Below are 14,015 nucleotides of genomic sequence, written 5' to 3' on the forward strand. Positions count from 1 at the left end.
TAGTGGAAGGTCAGTGTAAAGTTCAACTCCTCCCAAGGTATCCCTCGTTGTTACTTACTCGTAAGATCTCCCTGCAGATGTATGCAATCCACTCCTCCTTCAACGTGTTACCTTTTGTGTTCTTGATCAGGTCAGTGACAGAGCCCGCACCACAAAACTCCATCACCAACTGCCAAAGGAAACAAACAGGCCATATTATAATTACACTTCAAGATTTCCACTGTGTTAAGAAAGCACAAGGTGTACAGTTGGTTGCTTTGGAATGCCATCCCTGCAAAGAAAAAGTGATCATAAAATGACATATAAAACAAATTTTTATCTTTATTTTTTCCCCGAATGATAGATTTTTTTTTTCGATGTGGACCATTTTTAGAGTTTTTATTGAATTTTGTTACAAATATTGCTTTTTTTTTTTTTTTAATGCTTTATTTGTTTGGCCTTGACACATCTGGGATCTTAGCTCCCTGACCAGGGATCGAACCCTCATCCCCTGCATTGGAAGGTAAAGTCTTAACCAATGAACCACCAGGGAAGTCCTGGAAAGATTATTTTTAATTTTCCAAACTGAAAATTACAACTGGAAATTGAGGAAAATCTCCATATTCTAAGTATGCGTTTTAAATGAGGGCAGATAGGTGGTTCAGATCGAATTGAGACTATCCTTGTGGTTTTATATAGCGGTCAAGCTCATCTTTCCTACAAAAGTAGGCTCGTCCCCCTCTCTGAAAGAGCTGTGGTTGTCTAGGCAATCCCAAGCCAGAACAATAGAAGTGCACACTGTTTATGCAATTGGTTTGTAAGTGGCACTGCAAGCTGTCAGAGTGAGTACTATCTGCTTTTAATTAACTTCAGCAAATGTTCCCAGGAGGCTGGACATATCAGATAAATTCACTAAACAATAAGCCCTAATTTAGCACCTTTCATCCAGAAAGCTCCAAGTTCTCTATAAATATAAACTCATTACAGTACTCAGCAACTTTATAAAATAGGCAGAAAATAAACATCTCCCTTACTCAATGGAGAAGTAGAGACTAGAAGAAAAAAAGCAATCCATCTGCTTTTACATTCATTTTCTAGGTTTAGAAAAAACACATCCATTTCCATACATTCTCCCTCTTCTTCAAAAGTCTTCAGCAAAAGTCACCTTAGGTACTTTTAAACATAATTATAAGAAAATAGTTTAGGATGACCAGCAATCAGTCTCTGACTTGACGCTAGAAACAGAACTAAAATAGAGACATAATGAAATCACATTGATGGTTTTGGCTTTGTCGAAATGTGCATTCCTAACATCAGCACCATGTCACCAGGTCCTAAAAGATAACCCACCAGCTGCAAAAATCTTTGGGCAGAAATTATGTTCTCTTTTTTTCTAAATGCCCAGGTGAAACTCAAAAATTATTTTAAAAACTCATAAAATTAGTTTTCTGAATGAGTTTCCAATGTCATTCTGATTTGTCTTCTTATGATTTTATAAAGCGCAACAAAACCCTCCACTCTTCTCCAGAGAGCTGGTGAAAGTACACAGATCCATCAGAGGCTCTTGTAAAGAAATTTGAAGGTGCCACAAAAGAGCATGCTTCAACCCCCCCAAAAAGCTGTAAAATTATCATATATGAGAGCCAGGAAGCTATCAAAGACTATAAGATCATGCTAGAAAGGATCAAAGAGTCAACTTTAAGAGGTCTCACTGGCCAAAATGGGATAAACTGGGAATCAGAAGCAACTGACAAAGAATTAGTCTCAAAAATATACAAGCAACTCCTGCAGCTCAATTCCAGAAAAATAAATGACCCAATCAAAAAATGGGCCAAAGAACTAAACAGACATTTCTCCAAAGACATACAGATGGCTCACAAACACATGAAAAGATGCTCAACATCACTCATTATCATAGAAATGCAAATCAAAACCACAATGAGGTACCACCTCACACCAGTCAGAATGACTGCTATCAAAAAGTCTACAAACAATAAATGCTGGAGAGGGTGTGGAGAAAAGGGAACCCTCTTACACTGTTGGTGGGAATGCAAACTAGTACAGCCACTATGGAGAACAGTGTGGAGATTCCTTAAAAAACTGGAAATAGAACTGACATACGACCCAGCAATCCCACTGCAGGGCATACACACTGAGGAAACCAGAATTGAAAGAGACACGTGTACCCCAATGTTCATCGCAGCACTGTTTACAATAGCCGGGACATGGAAGCAGCCTAGATGCTCATCAGCAGACGAATGGATAAGGAAGCTGTGGTACATATACACAATGGAATATTACTCAGCCATTAAATAGAATGCATTTGAATCAGTTCTAATGAGGCAGATGAACCTGGAGCCTATTATACAGAGTGAAGTAAGTCAGAAAGAAAAACACCAATACAGTATACTAATGCATATATGTGGAATTTAGAAAGATGGTAACATGACCCTATATGTGAGACAGCAAAAGAGACACAGATGTAAAGAACAGTCTTTTGGACTCTGTGGGAGAAGGCGAGGGTGGGATGATTTGAGAGAATAGCATTGAAACATGTATATTATCATATGTGAAACAGATCGTCAATCCAGGTTCAATGCATGAGACAGGGTGCTCACAGCTGGTGCACTGGCACGACCCTGAGGGATGGAGTAGGGAGGGAGGTGGGAGGGGGGTTCAGGATGAGGAACACATGTACACCCACGGCTGATTCATGTCAATGTATAGCAAAAACCACTACAATATTGTAAAGTAATTAGCCTCCAATTAAAATAAATTTAAAAAAGACTAATAACTGCAATGTCTTGAAACACACTGAATAAGTAAAGTAACTAATTAATTAATGCTTAAGTAAATGCATTAATAAAAACATCCCCTCAGAAAGAATATAATTAGCACTGTTTGAAGCAACTGAAGAACCAATTTCTTATATTGAAACTGGTAAATAAAGGGAAAAAAATCAAGAATTTATACTGCCTTTCTTTTATAAGTTTTACCACCATGATTACATGATAAAAGAGCTAAAACTTCTCTTCACAAAAACAATATTTCATCTGATAAATGAAAAGGACATAATGGAATTAGAATATCTCTATTTCACAACCTCTGATAAATTAGTGGATTTAAGCACCAATCATCAGTGGCTGCTAACATAAAAAGAAAATAACCAGCTAAGATTTATCTCTTGATTAGAGTAACACAACATCACCTAAGGAGTAATTGTGCCTAAAACAAAGCAAAACAAAAACCCCCAAACTAAATCTGATCAAGCATCTAGTTCCCGTTACCAATTTACAGGAAATTAAGAGGATTGAGGGGCAAACATGTTACCTGATGGGGATACAATCAACAAAACCTAGGATAAGAAACGCCAAAGGGTAAATGGCCCATTTGCTTCAACAAATATATATGACGAAAGAAGAAGAGATGGAAGGGAAATACGTAGGTTTAATAACATTTAAAAAGGTCTACCAACAAATTGCAATGAATGAAACTTATCTGGACACTAATTTTTTTAAAAAAAAGCTGTTGAAATTTTTGAGAACCATCTACAGTCTAGATATTTGCTGACATCAAGGAAATGTGGTTGACGTTTTTTAAGGGTGATGATAGTATTACGGTTATGTGAAAAACATAATTATATTTTAGAGAAGCATACTGAAGTATCAATAGTAAGGATAAAATGATATGATGATAGTCTCTTCTACAAATGAGGCTGGGTCAACTGGATATCCACATATAAAAGAATAATGTTGAATGCTTACCTCATATCATATATAAAAAATTATCTCGGAATGAATCAACGATGTAAATATAAGAACTAGAACTGTAAAACTCTTAGGAGAGAACATGGGGTAAATTTCCACCACCATGGACTTGGCAATGGTTCCTTAACTTTGACACTAAAAGCACAAACAATCATGTCAATGTATGGCAAAAACTATTACAATATTGTAAAGTAATTAGCCCCCAACTAAAATAAATAAATTTATAAAAAAAAAAAAAAATTAAGGTTGGAAAAAAAAATAAATAAATAAAAGCACAAACAACAACAACAACAAAAATAAATAAAATCAAAGGAGAGAAATTGGATTTCATCAACATTAAAAATTTTGTGCATCAAAAGACATTATCGAGAGGGTGAAATGACAACTCACAGAATGGACAAAACATGTGCAAATCACATATTTAATAAAAGTCTAGTATTCAGAATATATAAAGAACACTTACAGTTCAACAAGAAAAATATAAACAACACAATTGAAAAAGGGGTGAAACACCTGAATAGGCATTTCTCCAAAGAAGAAATACAAATGACTAACAATCACATGAAAAGATGCTAAACGTCAACAGTCTTTAGGAAAATGCAAGTCAAAACCACAATGAGATACCACTTCACACCCTTTAGGGTAACTATAATTTAAACAGAAAAAAAAGTAAAACAGAAAATAATGTGTTGGCAAGAATGTGAAGAAATTAGAACTCTCCTACATGGTTGGAGAGAATGTAAACTGTGGCAAACAGTTAGATGGCTCCTCAGTAAGTTAGAAATACCATATATATATATATAAAAGAAATAGCATATGACCTAGCAATTTCACTTCTAGGTATATATCTACCCCTCAAAATTGAAAACATGTGTTTAAACAAAAACTTGCATATGAATGCTCAAAGCAGCACTGTTCACCATATACAAAATGTGGAAATAACCAAACTGTCCACCACCACAGATGAATAAATAAAATGTATATATCCATACAATAGAGTATTACTGAGATATGAAAAGGAATGAAGTACTGATGCATAATACAGTGTGGATGAATCTTGAAAACATCATGATATTAATAACTGAAAGAAGCCAGAAGAAGAAAGCTATATGCTGTATGAATCCACTTACATGAAATATCCAGAACTGGCAAATCCGCAGAGAACGAAAGCAGATTAGTGGTTTTTCAGGGGGAGGAAAGAATGGGAGTTGCAACTTAAGGGGTAGAGAGTTTCTTTCTGGGGTGATAAGAAAGTTTTGGAACTAGACAGGGGTGATGGCTGCACGACATTGTGTACTTAATCCCACTGTTATACACCTTAAAACTATTAAAATGGCAAATTTCATGCTATGTGTATTTTACCAGACATTTTCTTTTTTAAAAAAAGATTATGAAATTTGTTTCAAAATAACAGAAGGGAGGAAGTAGATGGGTGTATAGATGGGGCAGGATTGACAATTGGTTGATGATTGTCAGGGCTAGTTTGGGCCACATTATACTGTTCTGTCCACTTTTGTGTATTTGGGGGATTCTCTATAAATACAAAGTTAAAGAAAATCCTATTTATGTATATTGTGTTTCAACAGCAGCAGGATGGACCAAAGAAACATCCTTGGGCAGAGAGAACATTTTCTCAAGTGAGCAAAACATGGTTGCGTTCCTTTTCCAAATCCCATTTTGAAAAGCAAGTGACCATACCTCCTACAAGTGCATCCACTGCTCCTGCATCCGCTGGAGAAAATGCCCCAGCGTCGAGCTCTATTAGGCCACGTAATTACAGTTCCCAAGGAAAGCAGTGGAAGCCCACTGACTCTAGTCTTTCAAAATTAGATTTGACAGAATACTTCCAAATATTCAGTAGGAAACAATCCTGCTCTAGCCAGGCACTAATGTCAGTGATTTCTATAATTTGCTTCTCCATTCAGCTCCAGCTGAAGGCTGCTAAGTTCTTTTCAACTCACTATGGAACAAAATGATTATTAAATTATGTAATGGGATTTTTTCTTTTTTTAAAAAAAAGAAACCAGCATTTGCTAGCAGTCGGTTCCTGCAGCCTCACAGCAACACTGATAATTACTGCCACTGCACAGTGGGGACCCTCCCTCACCACAAGTAACCTCATCACATTAATAAACAGAAACAGGGCTCGACATGTCAAGCCCAGCAGCGATAAGTCAATAACTTCACATCTTGCAAAGCAAGAAATAATGCATCATTAATATTTTCCCTGAAAGAAAGTCCTCAAAGAGTTGACAATACTTGCTAACATTTACTGAGAATCTAGCATGTGCCAGGCACTGGGCTGAGTGGTTTGCACTTACTGTTTCATTCATTCTGCTTCCCCTCAATTCCCTTTTCTTTATTTATTTGGAAATGAAGCTTAGTTTTGGTCCCCAGCCTTATTCATGGTATATGTACTCATTAAGTAACAAGAGCAGGGTTGAAAGCATCATACTTTCTCAAGTACTAGCTATATGACCTTGGGCATGTTCCCTAACTCCACTGGGCTCAGCACTCCGCCACCATCACTATTAAAACAAAAGCATCAGCCTTACATAGTTGATGTGAACACTGTCTTACAGAATATAAAACTTCTGGTAGCCAGAATTCTCAAATTCTATTATTTATCCATTCTTTGGTCTGTTTTCATTTATTAAAAAAAAAAATTCCAGCTTGGAAGACAGCATTAATAGCTTTCCAAGATACACTTCACTTGGATGGTTAGGAAACGGCTAAAAGGGCACCTATAAAGGGCCCTGGGCACATGTGTTTCTAAAACTTCTATTAATGAAAGAGGATCAAGGACGCAGCTCTTTTTCTTCAAGCTTGTATCACACAGCAAGAAGACACATAGGTGCATCCCAGGACACTGGAGCTTTTTATTTGGCAGGTTGGAAGACGGTGGGAGAGGTTTAAAAAGAATCTTACATTTGAAATTCTCACTCACTATCACCTACATAACTGGGTCAGAAAATGAAAATACACATGCATGTCACTTGGGAAGAAAGGAGGAAGGTTAAGTTGAAGGTGAACACAGAACTGCGCTCAGGCACGATGGGGGCTGGGCCGGGGCCGTACCTGGAACCGTGTCAAGGAGAAGATATTTAAAAAGCAGCACAGTGTGTATAGTGCAACCCAGTTACTAGGGAAAAGGTTGCTTGGGTTGTTGAACATGGGAAGCTATTTCTATCTAAATTAAAATGATAAAAATTTTAAAACAAAGAGTTCTAGCATATTTCACAACTTGCATGGTTGTTTATCACTTTTTTTTTTGGTCTGATGAGCAGGAGGGTTTCTCTTAGAGCTTGTGGGGTAAGGAAATTGTTTTCTTTTAATGCCCTCCTGTTCATTCCTCCTCCTTCAGGACAGTACAGAAGACAAGGATCTCTGGCCTCAGCTGATCCCAGACGGAGTTTCCGAAGCACTGTCTCAGCCCTCCCTGAGGTCACCCCCTAACTGGGAGGGGCGTGGGTTTGGAATCAGCAGATGTGGTCACTTCTAACTTGCCCTTTCCAACTCTGGTCACCTCTGAAAGAATTTTAAAAGGTCTATTCTCAGAGCCAGCCTAAGAGGCTTAGGATGATTTCTGGGGTCCCAAAGGTATTAACTGACTTGCTAGTCAATCGGTTTTATGTTCCTATAACAAGAAACAAAGTTTTAAGGTATTTTAAAACTGCAGGACTAGCCCAGAATGTCTTGACAGCAACATATTAAACCAAATGTCACTAGTCAGTCACCCACAAGAAGAAGACCACTAACAGATTCCTTCCCTTTTATAGTGAAAGGGGGGATGAGAGATAGGACAGGAAGAGGAAGGAGCAGGGGGATGAAGGTCTACCTAAAATGAAGGAAGTCTATACCAAGGGCTTCCCTGGTGGCTCAGTGGTAAAGAATCCACCTACCAATGCAGGAGATGCAGGAGACCTGGGTTCGATCCCTGGATCGGGAAGATCCCCTGGAGAAACAAGTGGCGACCCATTACAGTATTCCTCCCTGGGAAATCCCATGGATAGAGAAGCTTGGCAGGCTACAGTCCATGGGGTCACAAAAGAGTCGGATACGACTTAGTGACTAAACAACAACAACAACTGCACCAAGTGATTGCACAGACCATCTAAGAAAAGGAGAGGGAAGATAAACTTCTAAGAATTCACAAGTCTGCAAACGATCAGCCTATTGACCTTGAAGATCCAGAAACATCAGCAAGGCACAGGATATTTTTATCATGTGTAGCTGCGAATAGCCACAGATCCCATCTGCATGATTTATGAAGGTGTAAACAAAACCCAAACTCACTACTTTGTTATAGAATGCAGCTTCATTTGCCAAAGGTAGTTTAAGTCGCACAATAAGAAAAAAATGTGTGTACAGAGGTACAACAATTGCTGGGTATACATTTATCACTTCAATCAACTGATGGAAAGGTAAAGCAAACTGTTTTTCTGTAAAGCAACAGCAAAACTGTTGGCAATTTCAAATTGGGAAACCAACTGAGAAACCTAAACAGGTTTTTGCATTTATTTTTAAACCAGCCTGTATTTGGGAAAACAAAAACTCCTTTGGCTTCTGAATTATATTTTTAGACTTGAAAGAGAATGCTTATAACTACAAATTCTAACTGTTCCAAAGATAAAAAGATGAGCCCCAATGATGTGAAATCTCAGATTTTGTCAATAAAGTTTCTGAATATGTATTTTGAGAATAACAATCAGAGTTTGAATGTACTAGCTGGTATTTTTAGCGACAAGAAACCTGCCCAACTGACAGCTAGAAATGCTCTGTGGTCGCCCATGTCTAAGGAGAGAGCCGTCTCAGAGTTAGCATGGTAGCATTCAAGGAAAGAGAAGTTAGCTGCCTCCTGGATTTGGTACCTGGTGCTCAAATTTCTCAGAAAGCATGCAAGATCTTCTGAAGGGTATTTCCTATTAGAGGTAAATCAGAACATGTCCATTTGAGCCATGGATCAAAACAGAGACTAACCTCAAAGGCTATATGAAATTTACAAGTCTGCCTCTTAGAAAGAATTTACGGGTAGTGACAGGGGAGCAAGTTTTCAGAAAAGTTAACAACAGAAAAAGAAAAAAACAACACTGGCTTCAGAAGACTTAGGACCAACGACTAAGAAACTTGGTAGTTGAGAATTCTGAGAAGTGTAACACAAATAGGAATATTGCCTTTGACTCAAAATTAATCTAGAAACAGAGGGTTGTGTAGACCATTAACAGAGTAACTTTGTGCTAAGTTGATTCAGTCGTGTGTGTCCAACTCTTTGGGGCCTTATGGACCATAACCTGCCAGGCTCCTCTGTCCATGAGATTCTCTGTCCATGAGATTCTCCAGATTGCTATGCCCTCTTCCAAGGGATCTTCTCGACCCAGGGATGGAACCCTAGTCTCTTATGTCTCCTGCACTGGCAGGTGGGTTCTATACCATTAGCACCACCTGGGAACCCCCAAAGGAAGCTTAGCAGAGGATGGTTGCTGAGCAGAGAGAGTAACTTTGGGCATACATCAAGTCTACCTTTTGCTAAGGTAAAAAGCAGTTTAAGCACAGTTCAAATGAAATTCATTAGAATAAAAAAAGAAATCATTTTCACACTCTTGTCACTTAACCACCCATTAATTCACAAAAATGACTCCATTAAAGCTGAACTCAAGCTCAGTTGCACAGTATTCAATCAGGTGTAACTTTAGCTCTGTGTTTGTATTTGAGTAACTTACATTCTGTGTCTATAGCTCATGCTGTGGGGCAGCTCCCAGATTGGGAAACAGTGTACAATCACTCCTCCTACTATTTATTCAGTCTTAAAATTTTCCACTCACAAATAATAAGACTCAGTTACTTCTCCAGACAAGTAACCTAGGTTGTACATATGAAGGAAGGAAATTCTTTAGTAATAAAACTGCATGCGTCCTCAGTCACTCAGTCGTATCTGACTCTGCAACGCCATGGACTGTACCTGCCAGGCTCATCTGTCCATGGAATTCTCCAGGCAACAATACTGGAGTGGGTTGCCATTTCCTTCTCCAGGGATCTTCTTAACCCAGGGACTGAACCTATGTCTCCTGCATTGGCAGGAGGACTCTTTACCACTTGAGCCACCATCTCACTTGACCAACCTACATTTTGGAAACAAATCAGACATTTATTTCCTTTTATAAGATATTCTAGCCCTGTGATTGTTGTGGTGGTATCAAAAGAGATGGCAAAATATGTGTGATTTTGCTTTCTAACTTGAGGAAACTCGCCCATGTAATAGACAGGCCTTGTCACTCCCAGTGTCTGAATGGCACGCAGCAAAGTGGAGGGCCTCTCTCTGCTGAGACGGAGCAGAATGAGATGGCCATGTTGTGTGTCAGGGTGCCTTGTTTCGGAGAGATCGGAATCTTTATTGCAAGAGCTCCTTTTTTTGATTTCCGGATCAGGCCCTGAGCAGTTGATAAGGGAGAATTACTTGGCCATTATCAGAAGTAGTTGTATTTCCACAAAGAGCTGGGACTAAACAAGAGTTTATCTCTGTGACAAGACTGATAGAATTCACACAGATTATAATTCAATCAGACACCTAAAACAGCATGTATATTGGCTGGTGGCATATGTGCAAACCTCTGGCCTCCTGCCACAGCACAAGAAATACCTGGGGAATAGTTCCTGTGGTCTGAATACTGAGAATAAATGTTAGAGTGCTACTCTTGGTTGCTATAGGCTCTGTCTCTATTTAATCCATAATAATATTTTTAAAGAAACGTAGTCCTAAAAGAATGCCATTAACCCAAAGAGTCAACTCTCTGTGACCTTTGCAATTATTTGCTAAAACACTCCCAAAAGGTTTAATGTACTTTTCAAGGTGTATTTCTAAGACTTAAGAAATACCATCTTCGTAGCAGCAGCTAACAGGTCTCGCTATCCTCTCGGAAAGCTGGGGAAACTGAAAGAAATTTTCATGAATGAAAATGAATAGCGAACTCAAAAATAAATTTATTTCAGGACTTCCCTGGTGGCCCAGTGGTTAAGACCCCATACTCCCACTGCAGGGGGCTAAGATCCTGCATGCTGTGGGCTGCAGGACCCCGCCAAAATACATGTTTAAACACAAAGCTTCAGTCCTACTTGGAACACCAACCTTTAACCTACTTTTTGCAACTTCTGAAACTATTTTTCACAAATAAAAGGAGAAGAATGTAGGGTTCCGGGTTTGAGTCTAGCATTAGGCAGCTTGAGGTTAGCTAACACACTAGCTTCATCACCCAGTAGCTGTGAATCCTCAAGCAAACTTCTTAAGTTCTCTGAGCCTAATTTCCTCATCTGTAATAAAGTGGGGATAATGAGAATATTTAATTTGTAGAGTAGTTATGAAGATGTAGTGAAATAATATGACAATGCAAACAAATACAGTGCTCTGTAAATGTTAAGCAGGTGATAAATATTGCTTGCCATTGTTGTTAACACAGAATGCCTGTGGTTTGATAAGTCAGAGGCCTTGGACCCAGTACACACTATTATATTCTATAACCAAGTTCGCATCAATATTGTGATCTGGTACTAATTTCCCAACTATTATGTTTCTGTTCTGCCTTTAATTTTCTAAGTTCCTCCTTAAAATTTCTTATCAAATAGAACAACTAGAAAAAGAAATGATGTTCTTGTACCTATGAGATATTTCATAGCTTTGTATTTTTATCCTCAGTGACACAGAAGCTAATGGACTAGCTAGTGGGGACAGTCAGAACAGTCCTCTGCACGGGCACAAAAGGGCATCTGACAAAAGAGAGGTCCTCTGCTTCCAAGCAGGATGTGGGGCCTGAAACTACTGCATTTTGCCACCAGCATCTGATTGCAGGTGGAAAAAATGGGATGTGAAGGCAGGGGTCCTCCCCACGTGGCCCATGATCACTACTTACAAATGCCCTTTTGTGAACTTCAGGAAGGGGACTGGCTTGCTCAAACAGTCTCCTCCCTGGTCCTTCCTACTTCTCCTCTGGTCCCCATCCAGCCTACTCTCAACCCAACAACCAGAGGGACTCCTTCACTCTGTGAGTCAGATTCTCTCTCCCACCCCCTTCAAAACCCTCGAGTGGCTCCCACCTCACTCAGAGGAAAAGCCGACATCCTGCCAATGCCCTATAAGCCCTTGCCTGATCTGGCCCCATCTCCCACATCTTTTTGTCACACTGGCCTTGTCGATAATCCTGAAAACACCAGGCCTGGAATGCTCAAAGTTATCTATAAGGGGGTTCCCCTGGCCACTGCAGCCCCTACCTGCATCCTCATTAGCCTTTCCCTGCTCTTCTAAGCATATGCACTTTCAGCTTTTCGAATAGTTTTCTGATTTAATATGTTTGTGGTCTGTAGCAAGAATGGACACTGCATGCAACTAGGGGCTTTCATCAGTTTTGTTCACTGATGTATCTTATCATAAATGTCTAGAAGAGTGCCTCACGCCTAGCAAGTGCTTGATATGTATTTGTTGGATGAATGAATGAGTGGGTGAATAGATGAATACATACACATGCAATCTCCTGGTTCCCAGCCACCACAGCCATCTCCACGACAAGAGCAATGGGCCAGGGTGAGAACTGGCAAGCAGTGACTCATTTCTAGAGCATCAAATCTCCTGTTTGCGCCCTGCAGATGCAAACAGGCTTGCTGCTTTCTCCCACTGCCAATCTGAAAACAGACTGCAAATTTTGTTCATTTAAAACAACAACTTGCAATGTCTTTCACAGAACTTCAGGCCAAGCTACATTGTCATATTTCAGGATATCTGCATTCTTATTCTGTGTCCATCCATTAATGAGCTTGGAGGCTCTGAGAAAGAAATTAGCTTCACTGGGATCCAGTAAAATAAACGACAACTAATTTTTTTTCCAGCTTAAAAAAAAATCTCAGTTTTAAGAAAAAAAGTAAAAAACAACTCAAGCCCTGTTTGATCACTCCTCTCCTTCCTCAACCAATGATTTATAATATATATGCCCAAATTTTAATATTAATAGCTCAGCCTAATAAGAAAACTACCTGGTCTGGCCCATCTCACAAAAGGAATGATGTTAACAGCTAGGTGTGACTCATCTGCAAATAGTTGTGCTACCTCAGGTGATAAACTGGAGGTGATTCCAAAGCTATATTAACACTTTCTTTTAATCTGGAGCCATAGGTCTGACCAAACTAAAAAATGCTTCTGCAGACAGTATCAAAACAGCTATCATTCTCCTCTTATCATCTGCTGCAGCTTATGGCACGGCAGGAGTTCTTGCTAAAATGCTAGATTCTTGGCAGTATAGAAGTCCTCTGGGAACACAGAGATATTCACACTCATGCCATCTCATCACATCCTCCTGAACCTATAGGCCACAGGGAAGCTGAACTCTCAAAAGTACCTGTAACAATTATCAGTTTGAACCAATAAAAATAGTAATAATAGCAACCAAGTGTATACCAATAATATCACTTTCATTCATGAAACAACTATTTTGTCAGCATCACATGCCCAGCCCCTTCCTGGTGTTTTAAGACACTGAAATGCCAAAGACACATTTCTTATCCTCAGAACTTGTCTTTGTAAGGAGCAAAGATAACCCAATGAAAAGCAATTAAAAATGACATGGTGGCTCAGTGGTGGGGAATCCACCTGACAATGCAGGAGACAAGGGTTCAATCCCTGACCGAGAAGATCCCACATGCCTTAGAGTAATTAAGCCCAAGTGCCACAACGATTGAGCCTGTGTTCCAGAGCTTGGGAGCCTCAGTTACCGAGCCCGAGTGCTCTGAAGCCCGTACTCTGCAACAAGAAAAGCCACCACAACAGAAAGTCCTCACACACAGGGAGAGAGTAGCCTCTGCTCACTGCAACTAGAGAAAAGCCTGCACAGCAATGAAGACCCAGCACAGCCAAAAATAAATAAATAAATATTGTTTTTTAAAGTCATGAAAAAAAGTTTCAGAAATTAAATTACTGAAATTACTACCCAGAAACAAACATCATCAATGTTATTGGGGCTCACTATTCTAGACATCTCCATCATGTTAATATATGTGTACATATTGGTCCTTTTTCTTTCTTTTTTTTTTGAAAAAAAAATGAAAATGTGCTATATCTAATCATAGCCTCTAAAAAGGCTCTAAAATATCCTTACTATAATTGTACATGTTCATCCATTTGTAAATATAGATCTATATCATTTTAACTGGCTGAGTATTGTCCCTTAATGGATTTACTTAATTGATTCCCTATTGGTTAGCATCTACAATGCATATATTTTTATGTAGTTA

General features: G+C 39.1%; 1 protein-coding gene across 21 annotated transcripts in view; it reads right to left on the bottom strand.

Moving 5' to 3' along the window:
* The window catches only part of TNIK (TRAF2 and NCK interacting kinase), a 403,607-nt gene that overhangs the window by 132,992 nt on the left and 256,600 nt on the right, over positions 1–14,015 (bottom strand). For all 21 annotated transcript variants that reach the window (XM_081570916.1, XM_081570915.1, XM_081570911.1 and 18 more), the window contains exon 5: positions 59–169. In XM_081570916.1, coding sequence (XP_081427042.1) covers positions 59–169 — 111 coding nt within the window. The remainder of the gene's footprint in view (positions 1–58; positions 170–14,015) is intronic.

Source organism: Giraffa tippelskirchi, chromosome 2 (genome assembly GCF_054371585.1).
Source record: "Giraffa tippelskirchi isolate mGirTip1 chromosome 2, T2T-mGirTip1v1.2.pri, whole genome shotgun sequence".
NCBI lineage: Eukaryota > Metazoa > Chordata > Mammalia > Artiodactyla > Giraffidae > Giraffa > Giraffa tippelskirchi.